Below are 22,048 nucleotides of genomic sequence, written 5' to 3'. Positions count from 1 at the left end.
GACATAGCTGTACTCACAGAATCATACCTTACAGACAGTCCCAGACACGCCATCACCATCCCTGGGTATGTCCTGTCCTACTGGTAGGACAAACCCAGCAGAGGTGGGGGCACAGTGGGTTACAGGCAGGAGGGAGTTGCCCAGGGAGCACTCAACATCAACTCCGGACCCCATGAAGTCTCATGGCATCAGGTCAAACATGGGCAAGAAAACCTCCTGCTGATTACCACCTACTGTACCCACCCATCCCTCAGCTGATGAATCAGTACTCCTCCATGTTGAACACCACTTGGAGGAAGCACTGAGGGTGGCAAGGGCGCAGAATGTACTCTGGGTGGGGGACTTCAATGTCCATCACCAAGAGTGGCTCGGTAGCATCACAGCTGGCCGAGTTCTGCTAGACTGGGTCTGTGGCAGGTGGTGAGGGAACCAACAAGATGGAAAAACATACTTGACCTCATCCTCAACAATCTGCCTGCGGCAGATGCAACTGTCCATGACAGTGTTGGTAGGAATGACCACTGCACAGTCCTTGTGGAGATGAAGCCCTGTCTTCACATTGAGGATAGCCACCATTGTGTTGTGTGGCACTACCACCATGCTAAATGGGATAGATTTCATACCAATCTAGTAACTCAAAACTGGACATCCGTGAGGTGCTGTGGGCCATCAGCAGCAGAATTGTATTCAACCACACTGTGTAACCTCATGGCCTGGCATATCCCCCACTCTACCATTACTATCAAGCCGGGGAACCAACCCTGGTTCAATGAAGAGTGCAGCAGGGCATGCCAGGATCAGTGCCAGGCATACCACAAAATGAGGTATCAACCTGGTGAAGCTACAACCCAGGACTACTTGCGTGCCAAACAGCGGAAGCACCATAGACAGAGCTAAGCAATTCCACAACCAACGGATCAGATCTAAGTTCTGCAGTCCTGCCACATTCAGTCATGAATGATGGTGGACAATTAAACAAATAACTGGAGGAGGTGGCTCCACAAATATCCCCATCCTCAATAATGGGGGAGCCCAGTACATCAGTGCAAAAGATGCTGAAACATTTCCAACAATTTTCAGCCAGAAGTGCTGAGTGGATGATCCATCTCAGCCTCGTCCTGAGATCCCCAGCAAAACAGATGCCAGTCTTCAGCCAATTCGATTCACTCCGCGTGATATCAAGAAACAACTGAAGTCACCGGATAATGCAAAGACTATGGGCCCTGACAACAGTTCAGCAATAGGACTGAAGACCTGTGCTCCAGAAATTGCCACGCCCTTAGCCAAGCTGTTCCAGTACAGCTACAACACTGGCATCTACCGACAATGTGGAAAATTGGCCGGGTGTGTCCTGTACATAAGAAGCAGGACAAGTCCAACCCGGCCACTTACCGGCCCATAAATCTACTCTCAATAATCAGTAAAGTGCAGGAAGGTGTCATCAAGCAGCACTTGCTTAGCAATAACCTGCTCAGTGACATTCAGTTTATGTTCCGCCAGGGCCACTCAGCTCCTGATCTCATTACAGCCTTGGTTCAAACATGGACAAAAGAGCTGAACCACAGAGGTGAGGTGAGAGTGACTGCCCTTGACATCAAGGCAGCATTTGACTGAGTATGGCATCAAGGAGCCCAAGCAAAACTGGAGTCACTGGGAATCAGGGGGAAAACTCTCTGCTGGTTGGAGTCATACCTAGCGCAAAGGAAGATGGTTGTGATTGTTGGAGGTCAATCATCTGAGCTCGAGGACATCACTGCAGGAGTTCCTCAGGGTAGTGTCCGAGGCCCAACCATCTTCAGCTGCTTCATCAATGACATTCCTTCAATCATAAGGTCAGAAGTGGGGATTTTGGCTGATTATTGCACAATGTTCCACACCATTCATGACTCCTCAGATATTGAAGCAGTCCATGTAGAAATGCAGGAAGACCTGGACAATATCCAGGCTTGGGCTGATAAGTGGCAAGTAACATTCGCATCACACGAGTGCCAGGCAATGACCATCTCCAACAAGAGAGAATCTAACCATCTCACCTTGACATTCAATGGCATTACGATTGCTGAATCCCACACTATCAACATCCTGGGGGTTACTATTGACCAGAAACTGAACTGGAGTAGCCATATAAATACTGTGACTACAAAAGCAGGTCAGAGGCTAGGAATCCTGCAGCGAGTAACTCACCTTCTGACTCCCCAAAGGCTGTCCACCATCTACACGGCACAAGTCAGGAGTGTGATGGAATACTCTCCACTTGCCTGGATGGGTGCAGCTCCAACAACACTCAAGATGCTCGATACCATGCAGGACAAAGCAGCCCACTTGATTGGCACCCCATTCACAGACATTTAATCCCTCCACTACCGGCACACAGTGGCAGCAGTGTGGATCATCTACAAGATGCACTGCAGTAACGCACCAAGGCTCCTCAGACAGCACCTTCCAAATCCATGACTTCTACCACCTTGAAGGGCAAGGGCAGGAGATACATGGGAACAACACCACCTGCAAGTTCCCCACCAAACCACACACCATCCTGACTTGGAACTATATCGCCGTTCCTTCACTGTCGCTGGGTCAAAATTCTGGAACTCCCTTCCTAACAGCACTGTGGGTGTCCTATCCCACATGAACTGCAGCGGTTCAAGAAGGCAGCTCACCACCACCTTCTCAAGGGCAATTAGGGACGAGCAATAAATGCTGGCCTAGCCAGTGACACCCACATCCCATGAATGAATAAAATAAAGACTGGTTTTAATTAATTTAAACATTTTGATCATGGGAATTTTCCAGATTTCCCCCACCTGCGCCACCCCCTGCCCCCCCCCCCCCCCCCCCGAATTGGTCTAGGTCTTTATCTGGTTCCTTCACCTCTCCCAGGTGAATACCTGGCTTCTGGATGGGGTGGGGAGTGTACGTGTTATGTAGAATCACAGAATTGTTACAGCACAGAAGGCCATTCAGCCTGTTGTGTCTGCACTGGCTCTTTGAAAGAGCAATTTACCCAGTGCTACTTCCTGGCCGCCTTCCTGTAGCTCTGCACATTCTTCCTTTTCAGATAACAATCCAAATCACTCTTGAAGACCTTGATTGAACCTGCCTCCACCACCCTGTCAGGTAGTGCATTCCAGATCCTAACCAGGAAAGGTCAGGATGAATGGACAGGGTGGATGGACCAGTAGGTCTTTTTAGTCTGTCTTTTTTTGTATGTTCGCAAATTTATTAGTGAGGCACATGTGTGCTGGTAGCACAGCCTTAATACCACCACCACTGCCCCCCACAACACTGACCCAGTCAACATGCACAAAATGTAATATGCAACAACAAACTGCATTCACACACCATTAATACAGAAAAATGTCCCGAGGCACTTTACAGAGGCGTAAGGAAAATGACAAACTCCTGTGCCCAATTTTTTTTCCACCTGCCACTAAATCAGCCCCTTGAATATTAACAGATCTGAGAGTCAGATCTTGTCCTCACTTGTACACTTACCCATAAGGAACACAGGATAGTGATAAGTAGTGAGAACGCTGCCTGATTTCCAACCCCACTCACACACACACCTTGCTTGCAGAGGGAAGGCTGAGATTAATTTCTGTGCTAAGTGACCAGCTTTGCTGATTGAAACTGGGACCTTCCTGTCTCTCTGTCCTGTAGCACACCAGGTAACACATTTACCATCAAACCATCTTCAGCAGCTATAATTTTTACACCAACTACATACTGTGTATTTGTAGAGGACAGTTAACGGGCATGCTGCTGAATTCCTAATATGTACTCCTGACAGTACACTGCTGTGCACTGGGAGCACTGAAGATGAAAATTTATTCTAGTGAGTGTGTTTTTTCAGAGTTATGTATCTTTACTTATATTGTTTTACTAAGCAGCCTAAGCTGTCTCTTTGAAAGCTGATATACAGGAAAATCTTGTATGATGTAAATAAGATGCAGAATGAAATAAGCTAAAAGTTATATGATAAATTTGTTTTCAAACAGGTTAAAGCTGTTGTTCTGGATCCAAGATATGAGTTTAATGTGGATAGAACCCTCACAAAGACTGATGTTCGCAAGCTCATCTCGGTAACTATTGATGTGTACTAATATTGCCTGTGTGAAGACTATCAGTATTTTGCCCACTTCGGTTTTCTTCCTTTTCTTGTCCTCCCCCAAAGGTGGTATCTTGTGCTGTGTTACAGTCCCATCTCCTTCATACATCATTCAAGTGACCATTTTTCATGTGAGCTTAAGCAGTGATTCGAGGTGTTTATTCAACCTAAGGAGCTGACCCCAAATATATCCTTTCCCATTGTTCACATGCATTCCAGCTCCAGCAGAGGTCACTAGATAGTTATCATGCGGGACCACAGTAAAGCCAATTTTAGTATCTCAACCATTGCCTTTATTGAGTTCAACTAACTGAATGCATACTTGGGATGGAACTGGCCTGGTGTATATTGCCCACTGCAGCACAACACAGTGATTTTACTAACCAAGCCAGTAGGGGAATTGAAAATATTTTAAATACATGAATCGTTAAAAAAAGGGGATAGTGTTTGACAAATTTAATTGCTGCAACCTGTTATACAAATCGTGCAAATTATTAAGGAATCTCATGAGTTACAAATTAATTAAGATACAAGGGGTCATAAATGCACAAGTGTTATACCATGTGTAAATCATTGAAAGGAATGAATGGTGAAAACTGTCATGCTGTCTGACCTCTCGGGGGTAATTTTAACTTAACCTGCCAGGCAGGAACAGAGCAAGTTGAAGTCAGCTGCATTGAAGTCAATGAAGAGTAAAATTTAGCAGGGTGTAATGCAGGTTAAATTAAAGTTATCCTTCTAGTTTTTCTGTTTCAGCAATTATAACTGCCTGGGTCTGCAGACTGCTCCCTGACTGTCTATTTAGATCAATGAAAAAAAATCATTTTTGAACCAATTAGGAAGCAGCCTTTTCTAATTAGAATTAGAATTAGAACATTACAGCGCAGTACAGGCCCTTCGGCCCTCGATGTTGCGCCGACCTGTGAAACCATCTGACCTACACTATTCCATTTTCATCCATATGTCTATCCAATGACCACTTAAATGCCCTTAAAGTTGGTGAGTCTACTACTGTTGCAGGCAGGGCGTTCCACGCCCCTACTACTCTCTGAGTAAAGAAACTACCTCTGACATCTGTCCTATATCTATCACCCCTCAACTTAAAGCTATGTCCCCTCGTGTTTGCCATCACCATCCGAGGAAAAAGACTCTCACTATCCACCCTATCCAACCCTCTGATTATCTTATATGTCTCTATTAAGTCACCTCTCCTCCTCCTTCTCTCCAACGAAAACAACCTCAAGTCCGTCAGACTTTCCTCGTAAGACCTTCCCTCCATACCAGGCAACATCCTAGTAAATCTCCTCTGCACCCTTTCCATAGCTTCCCCATCCTTCCTATAATGCGGTGACCAGAACTGCACGCAATACTCCAGGTGCGGTCTCACCAGAGTTTTGTACAGCTGCAGCATGACCTCGTGGCTCCGAAACTCGATCCCCCTACTAATAAAAGCTAACACACCATATGCCTTCTTAACAGCCCTATTAACCTGGGTAGCAGCCTTCAGGGATTTATGCACCTGGACACCAAGATCTCTCTGTTCATCGACACTACCAAGAATCTTCCCATTAGCCCAGTACTCTGCATTCCTGTTACTCCTTCCAAAGTGAATCACCTCGCACTTTTCCGCATTAAACTCCATTTGCCATCTCTCAGCCCAGCTCTGCAGCCTATCTATGTCCCTCTGTACTCTACAACATCCTTCGGCACTATCCACAACTCCACCGACCTTAGTGTCATCTGCAAATTTACTAACCCACCCTTGTACACCCTCTTCCAGGTCATTTATAAAAATGACAAACAGCAGTGGCCCCAAAACAGATCCTTGCGGTACACCACTAGTAACTAAACTCCAGGATGAACATTTGCCATCAACCACCACCCTCTGTCTTCTTTCAGCTAGCCAATTTCTGATCCAAAGCTCTAAATCACCTTCAACCCCATACTTCCGTATTTTCTGCAATAGCCTACCATGGGGAACCTTATCAAACGCCTTACTGAAATCCATATACACCACATCCACTGCTTTACCCTCATCCACCTGTTTGGTCACCTTCTCAAAAAACTCAATAAGGTTTGTGAGGCATGACCTACCCATCACAAAACCGTGCTGACTATCGCTAATGAACTTATTCTTTTCAAGATGATTATAAATCCTGTCTCTTATAACCTTTTCCAACATTTTACCCACAACCGAAGTAAGGCTCACAGGTCTATAATTACCAGGGCTGTCTCTACTCCCCTTCTTGAACAAGGGGACAACATTTGCTATCCTCCAGTCTTCCGGCACTATTCCTGTCGACAATGACGACATAAAGATCAAGGACAAAGGCTCTGCAATCTCCTCCCTAGCTTCCCAGAGAATCCTAGGATATATCCCATCTGGCCCAGGGGACATATCTATTTTCACACTTTCCAAAATTGATAACACCTCCTCCTTGTGAACCTCAATCCCATCTAGCCTAGTAGCCTGAATCTCAGTATTCTCCTCGACAACATTTTTTTTCTCTACTGTAAATACTGACGCAAAATATTCATTTAACACTTCCCCTACCTCCTCTGATTCCACACACAACTTCCCACTACTATCCTTGATTGGCCCTAATCTAACTCTCGTCATTCTTTTATTCCTGATATACCTATAGAAAGCCTTAGGGTTTTCCCTGATCCTATCCGCCAATGACTTCTCGTGTCCTCTCCTTGCTCTTCTTAGCTCTCCCTTTAGATCCTTCCTGGCTAGCTTGTAACTCTCAAGCGCCCTAACTGAGCCTTCACGTCTCATCCTAACATAAGCCTTCTTCTTCCTCTTGACAAGCGCTTCAACTTCTTTAGTAAACCACGGCTCCCTCGCTCGACATCTTCCTCCCTGCCTCACAGGTACATACTTATCAAGGACACGCAGTAGCTCCACAATAAGCTCCACATTTCGATTGTTCCCATCCCCTGCAGTTTCCTTCCCCATCCTACGTATCCTAAATCTTGCCTAATCGCATCATAATTTCCTTTCCCCCAGCTATAATTTTTGCCCTGCGGTATATACCTGTCCCTGCCCATCGCTAAGGTAAACCTAACCGAATTGTGGTCACTATCACCAAAGTGCTCACCTACATCTAAATCTAACACCTGGCCGGGTTCATTACCCAGTACCAAATCCAATGTGGCATCGCCCCTGGTTGGCCTGTCTACATACTGTGTCAGAAAACCCTCCTGCACACACTGGACAAAAACTGACCCATCTAAAGTACTCGAACTATAGTATTTCCAGTCGATATTTGGAAAGTTAAAGTCCCCCATAACAACTACCCTGTTACTCTCGCCCCTGTCGAGAATCATCTTCGCTATCCTTTCCTCTACATCTCTGGAACTATTCGGAGGTTTATAAAAGATTCCCAACAGGGTGACCTCACCTCTCCTGTTTCTAACCTCGGCCCATACTACCTCAGTAGACGAGTCCTCAAACGTCCTTTCTGTTGCTGTAATACTCTCCTTGATTAACAATGCCACACCCCCCCCTCTTTTACCATCTTCTCTGTTCTTACTGAAACATCTAAATCCCGGAACCTGCAACATCCATTCCTGCCCCTGCTCTACCCATGTCTCCGAAATGGCCACTACATCGAGATCCCAGGTACCACCCATCCTGCAAGCTCACCCACCTTATTCCGGATGCTCCTGGCGTTGAAGTAGACACACTTTAAACCAGGTTCTTGCTTGCCAGTGCCCTCTTGCGTCCTTGTAACCTTATCCCTGACCTCACTACTCTCAACATCCTGTACACTGGCACTACAATTTAGGTTCCCATTCCCCTGCTGAATTAGTTTAAACCCCCCCGAAGAGCACTAGCAAACCTCCCCCCCAGGATATTGGTACCCCTCTGGTTCAGGTGAAGACCATCCTGTTTGTAGAGGTCCCACCTAGCCCAGAAAGAGCCCCAATTATCCAGGAAACCAAAACCCTCCCTCCTGCACCATCCCTGCAGCCACGTGTTCAACTCCTCTCTCTCCCTATTCCTCGCTTCGCTATCACGTGGCACGGGCAACAACCCAGAGATAACAACTCTGTTTGTTCTCGCTCTAAGCTTCCACCCTAGCTCCCTGAATTTCTGTCTTAAATCCCCATCTCTCTTCCTACCTATGTCGTTGGTGCCTATGTGGACCACGACTTGGGGCTGCTCCCCCTCCCCCTTAAGGATCCCAAAAACACGATCTGAGACATCATGAACCCTGGAACCTGGGAGGCAACATACCAACCGTGAGTCTCTCTCGTTCCCACAGAACCTCCTAATTCTCCAGGCCCAGGAGATTTGAACTGCTCTCCTAAGTCTCCTCTTGCAGACAGAGCACAAGGGGAGAGAACTACAGATTATGAGGATGATATGCAGTGATTACTACATGTGGCTGAGCAGCCCATCATGGATGTGTATATGTATCTTTACGATCTTCATTGCACGGCAAATCCAAGAAAAATGCAGGGTACAATGCCAACCGCTGTACATGGCCTTTTTCAACCTCGCAAAAACCTTTGACGCTGTCAACCGTGAAGGCTTATGGAGCATCCTGCTCAAATTTGGCTGCTCTCAGAAGTTTGTCACCATTCTCTGTCTACTTCACGATGACATGCAAGCAATGATCCTCATCAACAGAACCACCGCAGACCCTATCTTGGTAAAGACCAGGGTCGAACAAGACTGTATCTTTGCACCAGCCCTCTTCTCCATTTTCCTTACTGCAATGCTACACCTCACCTCCAGCAAACTACCAGCAGACATGAAGATAACCTGTAGAACAGATAGGAAACTATTCAGCCTACGCTGCCTTCAATCCAAAGCCAAAATCACTCCAACCTCAGTCATCGAGCTTCAGTATGCAGATGACGCTTCTGTGTGCCCTTACTCTGAAACCGAGCTCCGGGACATTATCGACTCCTTCTCCGAAGCATATGAGAAAATGAGTCTTTCATTAAACACTCGGAAAACAAAGGTCGCCTTCCAAGCAGCTCCCACAGCACAACAACTCCCCACATCAATCAAGATCAATGGTAAGATCCTGGGAAATGTGGACCATTTCCATATCTTGGGAGCCTCCTCTTGGCGAAGGCAGATATAGATAACTAGGTTCATTATCGTCTCAAATTTGCCAGCTCAGACTTCGGCTGACTGAAGAAGAGAGTATTTGAAGATCAGGATCTCAAACCTGAGAATAAGATCACGGTTTACCAGACAGCAGTGATCCCTGTGCTTCTATAGGCTTCATAGGACAACCTACAGCAGGCACTTCAAAGCACTGGAGAAGTACCACCAGAGGTGCGTCCGCAAGAGCCTCCAAATCCAGTGGCAAGAAAGGCGGTCCAACAGCAACCTCCTCTCCCAAGCAAGCAGGCATGAAGGTAGCAGCTCGTAACTGAGTGCAGCTTGAGACAGGTGTGAGCTTGGGAATTTGGTAAATGTGGCAGTCTGCAGATCATGCAGATCCATTGGACTTATCAGCCATCTCAGAACCCATCGAACTGAAATGGAAGCAAGTTATCATCAATCCTGAGAGGCTGCCTTATGTGGAAGCATTAATTTAGGGATGTGAGTTAAGGAATGTTGGGAGTTGTTAGTGGACAGTGTACCCTGCTGCGCAATGTGTATTCATGGTAAACATTGTAAATAAAGTAAGACATTGTGAGTTGGTGGATCATTTGTCAGTAGGAGAACATTTAGGGAATGGCGATCACTGTATCATAAGGTTGAGGTTAGCCATGGAAAAGGACAAGGAGCAATCTAGAGGAAAAATATTTAATTTGGAGGAGGGCCAATTTCAAGGGGGTGAGAATGGATTTGTCCCAGCTAAATTGGAATCAAAGATTGGAAGACAAAACTGGAATGAAATGATGGGCTGCCTTTAAAGAGGAGATGGTTTGGGTACAGTCAAAGTACATGCCCATGAAGGCAGAGCTCCCTGGATGATGAAAGAGATAGAGAGTAAGATGAAGCAGAAAAAGGGTACATATGATAGATGTCAAGATGTCAACTGAGAACTAGACTGAACATAGAAAGTTCAGAGGGGAAATGAAAAAAGAAATAAGAGCAGCAAAGGGAGAGTATGAGAAGAGACTGGCAGCTAACATAAAAGGGAATACAAAAGTCTTCCATACAAATATAAATAGTAAATGGTCGTAAGAGGAGGAGTGGGATCCATTAGGGATCAAAAAAGGGAGCTACGCATTGAGGCAGAGGACATGGCTGAGATAATACTAAATGAATACTTGCATCAGTCTTTACCAAGGAAGAAGATGCTGCCCAAGTCCTATTGAAAGAAGAGGTAGTTGAGACACTAGAATGGACTAAAAATTGATAAAGAGGAGATATTAGGAAGGTTGGCTGTACTTAAAGTTGATAAGTCACCAGAACTGGATGGGGTGCATTTAAGGATGCTGACAAGAGTAAGGGTGGAAATTGCAGAGGTACTGGCCATAATCGTCCAATCCATCTTAGAAACAGGGGTGGTGCTAGAGGACTGGAGAATTGCAAATGTCACACCCTTGTTCAAAATAAGGGTGTAAGGATAAACCCAGCAACTACAGGCCAGTCAGTTTAACCTTTGTATGGGAAAGCTTTTAGAAACAATAACTTGGGACTAAATTAGCAGTCACTTGAACATGTGTGGAATAATTAAGGAAATTCAGAACAGATTGGTGAAAGGCAAATTGTGTTTAACTAACATAATTGAGTTTTTTGATGAGGTAACAGAGAGGGTTGATGAGGGTAATGCAGTTGATATAGTGTACGTGGACTTCCAAAGGCATTTGATAAAGAGCCACATAATAAGCATGTCAGCAAAGCTGAAGCCCCTGAAATAAAAAGGACAGTAGCAGCATGGATACGAAGTTGGCTGAGTGACAGGAAACGGAGAGTAGTGGTGAAACAGTTGTTTTTCCGACTAAAGGAAGGTTTGCAGTGGGGTCCCCCAGGGGTGGGTACTAGGACTGCTTTTCATGATATATATTAATAAACTAGACTTAGGTGTACAGGGCATAATTTCAAAATTTGTAGATGCCACAAAACTTGGAAATATTGTAAACTGTGAGGTGGACAGTGATAGACTTCAAGAGGACATAGACAGGCTGGCGGAATGGGCAGATGTGTGGCAGATGAAACTTAATACAAAGAAGTGTGAAGTAATCTATTTTGGTAGGAAGAATGAGGAGAGGCAATCTATAATAAAGGATACAATTCTAAAGGGGTGCAGGAAAAGAGAGGCCTGGGATTTTATGTGCACAAATCAAGATGGCAGGGCAGGATGAGAAACTGGTTAAAAAGGCATAAGGGATCCTGGCTTTATAAATAGATGCATAGAGTACAAAAACAAGGGAGTTATGGTGAACCTTTTGTATAGCATTAGCCTCAACTGGAGTATTGTGTCCAATTCTGAGTATCACACTTTAGGAAGGATGTGAAGGCTTTAGGGAAGGTGCAGAAAAGATTCATGAGAATGGTTCCAGGGATGAGGAACTTCAGTTATGTGGATAGAGTATGGGGAGGCAGTGGTATATTGGTATTGTCTCTAGACTAGTAATCCAGAGCCCATGGCAGATGGTGAAATTTGATTAATTAATAAATATGGAATTAAAATCTAATCTAATGGTGACCATGAAACCATTGTCGATTGTTGTAAAAACCATCTGGTTCACAAATGTCCTTTAGCGAAGGAAATCTGCTGTCCTTACCCGGTCTGGGTACTCCAGACCCACAGCAATGTGGATGACTCTTAAATGCCCTCTGAAATGGCCTGGTTGTGTCAAACGGCTGCAAAGTCTAATAAAAGGACTGAAATGAGACAGACCATCCAGCATCGATCTAGGCACCGGAAACAACGGCAAACCCAGACCTATCAACCCTGCAAAGTCCTACTTACTAACATCTGGGAGCTTATGCCAAAATTGGGACAGTTGTCCCACAGATTAGTCAAGCAACAGCCTGACATCGTCACCGTACGCTCAGAATGATACCTTACAGACAATGTCTCAAACACCACCATCACCATCCCTGGGTATATCCTGTCCCACCAGCAGGACTGACCCACCAGAGGTGGGGGCACAGTGGTATACAATCGGAATGGGGTTATCCTGGGAGTCCTCAACATTGGACTCCAGACCCCATGAAGTTTCATGACATCAGGTCAAACATGGGCAAGGAAACCTCCTGCTGATTACCACTTACCGCCCACCCCACTCACCCCCAGCTGATGAATCAGTGCTTCTCCATGTTGAACACCAATTGGAAGAAGCACTGAGGGTAGCAAGGGCACAGAATGTACTCTGGGTGGGGGACTTCAATGTCTATCACTAAGATTGGCTTGGTAGCGCCAATACTGACTGAGCTGGCTAAGTCCTAAAGGACATAGCTGCTAGACTGGGTCTGCGGCAGGTGGTAAGGGAACCAACAAGAGGGAAAAACATACTTGAACTTGTCCTCACCAATCTACCTGTCACAGATGCATCTGTCCATGACCGTATTGGTAGCAATGACCACCACACAGTCCTCGTGGGGATGAAATCCTGTCTTCACGTTGAGGATACCCACCATCTTGTTGTGTGGCACTACCACCGTGCTAAATGGGATAGATTTCATACCGATCTAGCAACTCAAAACTGGGCATCCGTGAAGCGTTGTGGGCCATCGGCAGCAACAGCAGAATTGTATTCAACCACAATCTGTAATCTCATGGCCCGGCATATCCCCCACTCTACCATTACCATCAAGCCAGGGGACCAATCCTGGGTCAATGACAAGTGCAGGAGGGCATGCCAGGAGCAGCACCAGGCATACCTAAAAATGTGGTGTCAGCCTGGTGAAGCTACAACACAGGACTACTTGCATGCCAAACAGCGGAAGCAGCATTCGATAGACAGGGCTAAGCGATCCCACAACCAACAGATCAGATCTAAGCTGCCACATCCAGTCGTGAATGGTGGTGGACATTAAACAACTAACTGGAGGAGGAGCCTCCACAAGTATCCTCATCCTCAACAATGGGGGAGCCCAGCATTTTAGTGCAAAAGACAAGGCTGAAGCATTTGCATCCATCTTCAGCCAGAAGTGCCAAGTGGATGATCCATCCCGGCCTCCCCCTAAGGTCCCCAGCATTACAGATACTAGTCTTCAGCTGATCTGATTCACTCCACATGATATCAAGAAACAGCTGAAGGCATGGATACTGCAAAGGCTATGGGCCCTGACAATATTTCAGCAATAGGACTGAAGACTTGTGCTCCAGAACTACCAAGCTGTTCCAGTATAGCTACAAAACTGGCATCTACTGGCAATTTGGAAAATTGCCCAGGTATGTCCTGTGCAGTAAAAGCAGGACAAATGCAATCTGGTCAATTAGAGCATGGCTACCCGACCCGAACCCGACAGGACCCGACGACGTGTCGGGTTCGGGTCGGGTCGCTCTTCTGGGACAGGCATTCGGGCTCGGGTCAGGTTGGGCCAGGTCGGACCCAGTGACAGCCAGAACATCAAGGCAGGAAACACTCCGCACTAGTCTGCAGTGAGCGATTCCATCCAAGGTAGAGCACAACCTCTTCTATAGAGTTGATTATATTCCGGTGGTCGGGTCCGGTCGGGTGCAGGAAAAAAATGAAAGGACTCGGGCCGAATCGGATGTGGTTCTGTCTGGTTCGGGTCGGGTTTCATTTGCAGACCCGAGCAGGCCTTGACGGCCAATTACTGCCCTATCAGTCTACTCTCAATCATCAGCAAAGTGATGAAAGGTGTTGTCAACAGTGCTATCAAGTGGCAGTTGATTAGCAATGAACCTGCTCACTGACACTCAGTTTGGATTCCACCAGGGCCACTCAGCTGCTGACCTCATTACAGCCATGTTCCAAACATGGGCAAAAGAGCTGTACTCCAGAGGTGTGGTTAGGGTGATCGCCCTTGACATCAAGACAACATCTAACCGAGTATCAAGGAGCCTGAGCAAAACTGGAGTCAATGGGAATCAGGGGAAAACTCTCTGCTGTTTGGAGTCATACCTAGCGCAAAGGAAGATGGTTGTGGTTGTTGGAGGTCAATTATCTCTGCTCCAGGAGTTCCTCAGGGTCGTGTCCTCGGCCCAACCAGCTTCAACTGCTTCATCAATGACATTCCTCCATCATAAGGTCAAAAGTGGGGATGTTGGCTGATGATTGCACAATATTCAACACCATTTGCGACTCCTCAGATACTGAAGCAGCCCATGTCCAGGTGCAGAAACCTGGACAATGTCCAGGCTTGGGCTGATAAGTGGCAAGTAACATTTGCACCACACAAGTGCCAGACAAGAGAGAATCTAACCATTTCCCCTTGATGTTCAATGGCATTACCATCATTGAATCCCCTACTATCAACATCCTGGGGGTCACCATTGACCAGAAAATGACTGGACCAGCCACATAAATGCTGTGGCTACAAGAGGAGTTCAGTGACTAGGATTTCTGTGGCAAGTAACTCACCTCCTGACTCCCCAAAGCTTGTCCACCATCTACAAGGCACAGGTCAGGAGTGTGATGGAATAGTCTCCACTTGCCTTGATGGGTGCAGCTTCAACAACACTCAAGAAGCTCAACACCATCCAGGACAAAGCAGCCCGTTTGATTGGCACTCCATCCACCACCTTCAACATTCACTCATTTCACCACTGACGCACAGTGGCAGTAGTGTGTACCATCTACAAGATGCACTGCAGCAACTCACCAAGGCTCCTTCGACAGCACCTTGCACACCCACGACATCTACCACCTAGAAGGACAAGGGTAACAGATACATGGGAACACCACCATCTGCAAGTTCCCCTCCAAGCCACACACCATCCTGACTTGGAACTATGTCGCTGGGTCAACATCTTGGAACTCCCTTCATAACAGCACTGTGGGTGTACCTCCACCCCAAGGACTGCAGAGATTCAAGAAGGCAGCTCACCACTAACTTCACAAGGGCAATTAGGGATGGGCAATAAATGCAATGCCCACATCCCACGAGTAAATAAACAAAAAGATTGGATAAGCCAGGGTTGCTCTCCTTAGAGAAGATAAGGTTGCGAGGAGATTTGATAGAGATGTTCAAAATCATGAGGATTTAGATACAGTAGATAGAGAGAAACTGTTCCCATTGGCAAGAACCAGAGGACAACGATTTAAAGTGATTGGCAAAAGAATCAAGGTGACATGAGGGAAAACTAACGAGTGGTTAGGATATGGAATGCACTGCCTGATAGTGTGGAGGAGGCAGATTCAATTGTGGCTTTTAAAAATGAATTGGATAATTATCTGAAGAGAGAACATTTGCAGGGCTATGGGGAAAGGGCGGGGGAGTGGGATTAGCTAAATTGCTCTTGCTGAGAGCCAGCACAGACACGACAGTCCTAGTGGCCTCCTTCTGTGCTGTAACCATTCCATGAGTCTAACTATGCCACTGATTTAATATATGGTTGTTATTGGCTATTTTACTTGGGCTGCTCTGGTGATCACTGAACCTTTTCCAGCATTGCTGCCAAATCTGCTGAATAGTGCCTATTGCATTCACTTTTAGGACAACCTCTTCCCTTTCACCCTTGGGATTCAGGAGCAATCAGCCCTGTGGAGTTCCTTTCCCTTTTCTGCTTCCAATAATATTAGCTGACCAGAAAAGTGGGCCATGCTGTGGTGAACAGAGGTAGAAACAGACATTACCAGATTATCTTCTTTCTGCTTGCAGTAGAATAACAAATCTAAACGCACCTTTCAATTGCTGTAAGCTATTGAGTCCTTGCACATGGGTTCCCACTTTACAGGGAAGCTCGTTATAACTAAGCAGAGCCTAGAAATTCAGATAGGGTCAGTTTACTGGCACTTGTCAAGTTATGTTTAATCACTCCCAAAGTGCCTTGTGACTTTTTACTATGTTAAAGGTGCTATATAAATGCACGTTGTTGGTTTTATAGTGTGCACATGTAAGTTATGCACCACCCAATCATAGAATCTGAACTCATGAGTCCAGGTGTTTTAGTCAGTCAAGAAATCCACAGTTTCTGCCACATAGGGAGGGATAAATGTAACAAACTTTGAGTCCGTTGGGTCAGTTTTCCACTGCAGGCTCCTGTCAACTTCCCGTGACCACATGGAGCACGTATCATGAAATTACAGGTGCAGTCTTATTTTCTGGCCAAATGGATTTTTCAATATCATTTTTATTTCAGTGTTGCTTTTTAACAAGACTTCACCAACATTTATTTTCTAGACTTGTGTGGACAGATTGCTTGAAACACAACGACCGTCTCTTGACACAATCAAGATGCAAGTTTACTTTGATATGAATTACACAAGTAGAGGTCAGTTTCTCTAATTACCTTTTCCAGGAAGACAGTATTAAATTGTTAGGATTGATAAATATTGAAAAGCATGAGCACAATTTTTCCCTGGGCTGTAGTGTTTTTTTTAACGTCAGTGAGTTTGGGTTCTCCCAGTATACATGCTGACCTTTTCATATCACTCTTGGAAAGGTCAAACACGATTAAAAGGAATGTACTCCCTATCTCCTTTAGCTGTTTCAGAGATTTACCAGTCAAAACCCAGCCCAGTTACTCAATACCCTTATCTGTAAGAAGTACTCAGTAGGCATCCATAGAAAAATCAGTAGTGAACATGTCAAGCTCTTGCCCCTCCCTCAAGAGAATTATGCTCTTGAATCAAGCTTGCCCCCATAACCCGTGGCTAGAGATGGAAACCACATCGAGACAACCCGTTAAAACACGCAGTTCTTTGGAAATGCCAAGAAAAATGCCAACCAAATACCACTGACTGCTCGGATGGAGGTCTGTACCTCCCTGAAAATCCCTCAGGGCCAAATAATCCATTCCCTAATCTGGCAGAGTGGGCCAGCTCCCAGATGCACTTGCTGCAGTCAGGTTCCAAACATGTTGGGCTGGAGCTCAAAAAATGGCGGCCTGCACACACGGCTGCATGCCAAAGAACCGCCGCAGTTTCAAGCGTGGCAACTCATTTAAATAGCCGGGGCAGCTCGCCCCCCCCAATTTCATGACAGAGCCAGGTTGTTCGGCCCGGCAATGGTGTCAGCTGCCTGTGCACAGGTGCTGGCGCCCTTTTTAAATGGCAGCCAGCCCTGCCGCCTAATCTAAATTTTTAAACACATAACCCCCCAAAATTAAATAAATAAAATTCTTATGCCACTTTCCCACCCCCCCCCCCCGTAACAATTACTATAACTATTTCCCCTTACCCCCCACAAAACACTAACATTTTACATCTGACCGTCCCCTCCCCAAACTGCACAAGTTTTAAGTTCAACCCTTCCCAGCATCCCCTCCACCCATTACATGTATTGACCCCATTTCTCCCCACTGCGCACTGAAAATCTTACCTCCTCCCCCTCCCCACTAGTGTCGCGCCGTCTTTCCACGGATGGGGAATTGAAGGCGTGGGTTCGCTGGCCGCTGCGATCTCCCTGAAGATTGGAGGCAAGTCTATGTAAATTTATTAGTTTTATTCATTTGAATATTTAAATATTTCAGGGGTGCCGCCATGGAGCCTTGCCGTTGCCAGGAGGATCGGGCCGGGCCCTGCCAGTGCGAGGTCTATGGCCCGCCTCATCTGGAGCCATCTTCAGGCCCTCTCCCCCGCCACGGATCATAACAAAGGGCTTGGTAAAATCCAGTCTGTTATGAAAAAGGAATCATCAGACTTTAGATACTCACAGCACATAAGGAGCCTGCTCATCCCATCATTTTTGGACTAGCTCAATCCAAAATGTATTCCCATGCCCCCTTCTCTTCCTCTAGCCCTGTTTATATCTCTGCTTCAAATTTGTATCCAACCTTCCCTTCAAAGATGCAATAATCTCTCTCGCCCACTCTCTGTGGCAATGTATTCCATACTCCTACAATTGTCTCCTAACCTCTTCTCACTCTGTTACTGATAAACCCCAGTAATGACTCCCCAGCCAAAGGAAATTGACTTTCTGTATTCACTCTATCAAAATCCTTCATAATTTTTAAAACTTCAAAAGTGTGTCAGGGTGGAAATAATAACTTAAAATTAAGAGGGGTAAGAACAAAGGTCAGGGTACAGAAAGAGATCAAATTAATGGGCTGGATTTTATAGAGACCTCGATGTCGGGATCCCTGGCAGGGGGTGCATGAAGATTGCCCCGGATGCGGCCTGCCACGGACCTCGACGCTGGCAGGGCCCATCCTGATATTGCCGGCGGCGGCGAGGCCTCGTGGCGGCCGCACTGCCGCTTGACGACAGGACTGTAATTTAAATATTACCTGCATTAATGACTTTCCAGTCACCACCTGAAGTGCTGCCACGATCTTCATCCCCGGCGGCCGGCACTATTGCGCCTTTGGATCGCCGTCCAGGGAAACGAGGCGCAACACTGGTGGGGAGGGGGGAGGAGGTATGTTTATCATTCTGGGGGCTTGGGGGACAGGGTCAAACAAACGTCACGGGTGTAGGGGATGGTGGGAAGGGTTATGGTTGAAAGTTTATACAGTTTTGGGGGGGGGGTAAGGTCAGATTGTGAAGGTAAGTGTTTTTGGGGGGGAAAGGGCAAATAATTAATTTAATTGATCTTGGGGGGATGGGAGAGGGGCAAAAGAAATGTATTTATTTTCTTTCAGTCAATCTTTCTTTAAATATTTAAATTTACTGGTCGGGTTAACAGCCCTTTAACAAGGGTATCAGCGCCTGCACGCAGGCAGCTGATGCCATTGCCATGGACGGACAGTCTGCCCTCGCCACGTGATCAGGGGATCGGCCTGTCCCAGCTATTTAAATGAGCCGCCGCGCTTGGAATTGCGGTGGCTCTTTGGCATGCCGCCTGCACGGGCGGGCCGCCACTGTTGGTGGTGGGCTTATAAAATTCAGCCCAATAGAAATACTCTGAGAGCGTAAACGTTTATAGGAAATGATAACAAACATCTGTTTTGAAAATGAAGCAGGAGTGATATTCAAAAATTAGAATAAATATTACATTAAATTTGCCTGCGTGTACAGAGCATCAGTATAAAGTGTGATATGTCAAAAAGTGTGAGAAATATTCCCAGTGCATATAGGCAGAGTGGGGAGAGTCACCTAAATAAAAGTCATGTCCAAGAATGCATGTACCATCAGGGCAATTAGAGATGGGCAATAAATGCTGGCCTTTCCTGCTACCCCCTCCCCCCCCCATCCCAAGAACAAATAACAAATAAAAACAAAAGAGCATGAAAGGATGTAAGACTCTGGTGAGAGTTTTTGACAGATGTTTTGACAGTAGTAATTTAGTGGGGACATGTATAAATATGGATATCAGAGAAGCATGTAGCAGAATCAATGTGATTATACTGAGAAATTTTAACTCAAAGGGATGAGAAATAAATTCACCACAGTAAACTGGGATTTAATGGGTAAAGCTACAGACAAACAGTGGGAAATATTCAAATACATTTCAGTACAATACAAAACCATATAGCACAGAGGCTGGATATTAGTGGGGTGGGGGAGGGTGTTGTCAGGGTGGTGGTGTTTACATGGGGGGTGTGGGGTTGGAGTTTTGGACCGGAAACCTAGAAGTTCAGGTTTCAGGCAGTGCACCTTTTGGCCAGGACAGGTTCCATACCCAGAAACCAGCCTGATTGACAGGCTTGACTTCCAGTCAAGCAGTGAGCACTCTGTGGAGCAGGCTGCAGGACCAGGTAGGTCTGTTCTCCAATCCTGGGGGAGGGGAAGGGGAGTGTCCAATCCCTGATCCCTTTGTATGGGGTGGGACAATCCGATAGGGGGTCGTAGCATGGGGGTGCCAGAAGGAAGCACTCCTGATCTGCATGCAGTGCTGTGAAGACACTTCTGTACAACAGCCTAAATTGTACAAAAACAATATACTGTGGATGCTGGAAATATTGAATGAAAACAGAAATGCTGGAAATACTCAGCAGGTCTGGCAGCATCAGTTGAGAGATAAACAGAGTAAATGTTTCAGGTCAATGAACTTGTGACAGAATTGGTAAAAAGGTAGAGGTGTAACAGGTTTTAAGCAAGTATAGAGGCAGGGAAAGGGGGCCGGGAAAGGGGGAAGTGGGGAGCACAAAATGGAAGGTCTGTGAGAGCGTGGAAGGTACGAGAGATTAAATGACAAAAGGAATGATGGTGCAAGACAAAAGGAGATTTTAATGGGGCAAGTAAAGAAACAAAAGATGGGTCTAGCGAGGTGTAAATGGGAATAATCACCAACAGCTGCTGTCTGAAAAAAATGGGGGCAGAGGTTTTGAACTGAAATTGTTGAACTCAGTTTTGTGTCCAGAGGGCCATAAGGTGCCTAATCGAAAGATGAGGTGCTGTTCCTTGAGCATGCAATGAGCTTTATTAGAATAGTATAAGAGGCTGAGGACAGAGAGGTCAGACTGGGAGTGGGGCAGAGAATTAAAATGACAGGCGACCAAAAGCGCAGAGTTATGCTTGCAGACTGAATGTAGGTGTTCTGTAAATCAGTCACCAAATCTGTGTTTGGTCTCTCCAGAGGGACCACATGATGAGCAACGAATACAGTATACTAAATTGAAAGTAGTAGAAATAAATTTCTGTTTCACCCAGAAGGAGTGTTTGGGGTCTGGATGGTGCGAAGGGAGGAGATAAAAGGGCAAGTGTTGCATCTCCTGCACTTGCGTGGAAAGGTGTTAGGGGTGATTGAGGAGTGGACCTGTGTCTTGGATAAAATGGTCCCTTCAGCATGCTGAAAGTGGAGGGGAAGGAAAGTTGCGTTTGGTGGTGGCATCACACTGGAGGTGGTGTAAATGGTGGAGGATGATCCATTGAATGTGGAGGCTGGTTGAGTGGAAGGGGAAGACAAGGAAACCCCATTGTGCTTCTGGGAAGGAGGGGAAAGGATAAGACCAGAAGTGCGGGAACTGGAACAGACACAGTTGAGGAAAAAAAAACTTAAGTTGTCATGATCACTCAAGCATCTTGGGTTAAAGAGTGTACTTTCTCCTTATGGTAATGTTACATTCACTGGGAAAAATAATAAAACAAAATCTCAGTTGTCACTTCTATGTATAGCTTGTATGTTTTATGACATTATGAATTGGTAATGTGCTGTTTCCATTACCTCACTGTACAGCGGAATTCCTCACCGAGCATCGCTGTGTCTTGGAATCTAGGTTGGCCCCTGTGTGTAGAGAAATCACAGACTGCCGCTCTAAGACACGAGACGAATTGGAATGTCTTTACCGTAAAATCGTCAGCTACATGCTGCTCCACTCAGGCCTTGGATCCCCCACTGAATTAAGTGTAGTAAGAGAGGCAACTGGTAGGTGATTTGGTTTCTCTTCACATTTTAGCATGTAACACCCATAATAAAAATTTACACTTGTATCATCCTTAAATGTAATAAAATATCCCCCAAAGCACTCTGTAGGAGTGAAAACTGAGACTGAATTGTGGGTTGAAAGCATGGTCAAAGTAGTAAATTTTGAAAGGAGAGAGGAGGATAGCCAGGCAGAAGGGTTTAGGGAGAACATTCCAAAGTTTTAACCAAGATGGTTAAAGGCATTGGAAGCAAAGACACAGAGAGAAGGATGCAAGGAAGGTCGTGGTCAAAAGAATGAAATCTGATATATAGGGCTGAAGGAGGTTGCAGCTGTAGGGGGAAGGTGAGGTCTTTGCAGCCCTTTAGATGAAGGTAAGGATTTTGATATTGATGCATTGAGGGATGGGGAGCCAATGGATGGGGATGATAAAATGGTCATACTTATTGTAGGATTGGTAGAACTTTAAATTAATTATTCATACAGTTGTGGAACTTGGGAGACTGATGAGGAGAACATTGAGATACTCAATACTCAGATTTCCAGCATCTGCAGTATTTTGCTTTTATTGAAATACTCAAACCTGGAGGTGATGAAAGAATGGTTGAGGAATTTCAGCACCAGTGCAGGT

At 45.8% G+C, this 22,048-nt stretch overlaps 1 protein-coding gene across 2 annotated transcripts in view; it reads left to right on the top strand.

Moving 5' to 3' along the window:
- The window catches only part of cfap206 (cilia and flagella associated protein 206), a 70,794-nt gene that overhangs the window by 5,590 nt on the left and 43,156 nt on the right, over positions 1 to 22,048 (top strand). For both annotated transcript variants that reach the window (XM_068026646.1, XM_068026647.1), the window contains exons 3-5: positions 3,999 to 4,082; positions 16,353 to 16,443; positions 21,231 to 21,419. In XM_068026646.1, coding sequence (XP_067882747.1) covers positions 3,999 to 4,082; positions 16,353 to 16,443; positions 21,231 to 21,419 — 364 coding nt within the window. The remainder of the gene's footprint in view (positions 1 to 3,998; positions 4,083 to 16,352; positions 16,444 to 21,230; positions 21,420 to 22,048) is intronic.

Source organism: Heterodontus francisci, chromosome 3, assembly GCF_036365525.1.
Source record: "Heterodontus francisci isolate sHetFra1 chromosome 3, sHetFra1.hap1, whole genome shotgun sequence".
Classification (NCBI taxonomy): Eukaryota; Metazoa; Chordata; class Chondrichthyes; order Heterodontiformes; family Heterodontidae; genus Heterodontus; species Heterodontus francisci.
This window is presented reverse-complemented; position numbering and strand designations above follow the sequence as displayed.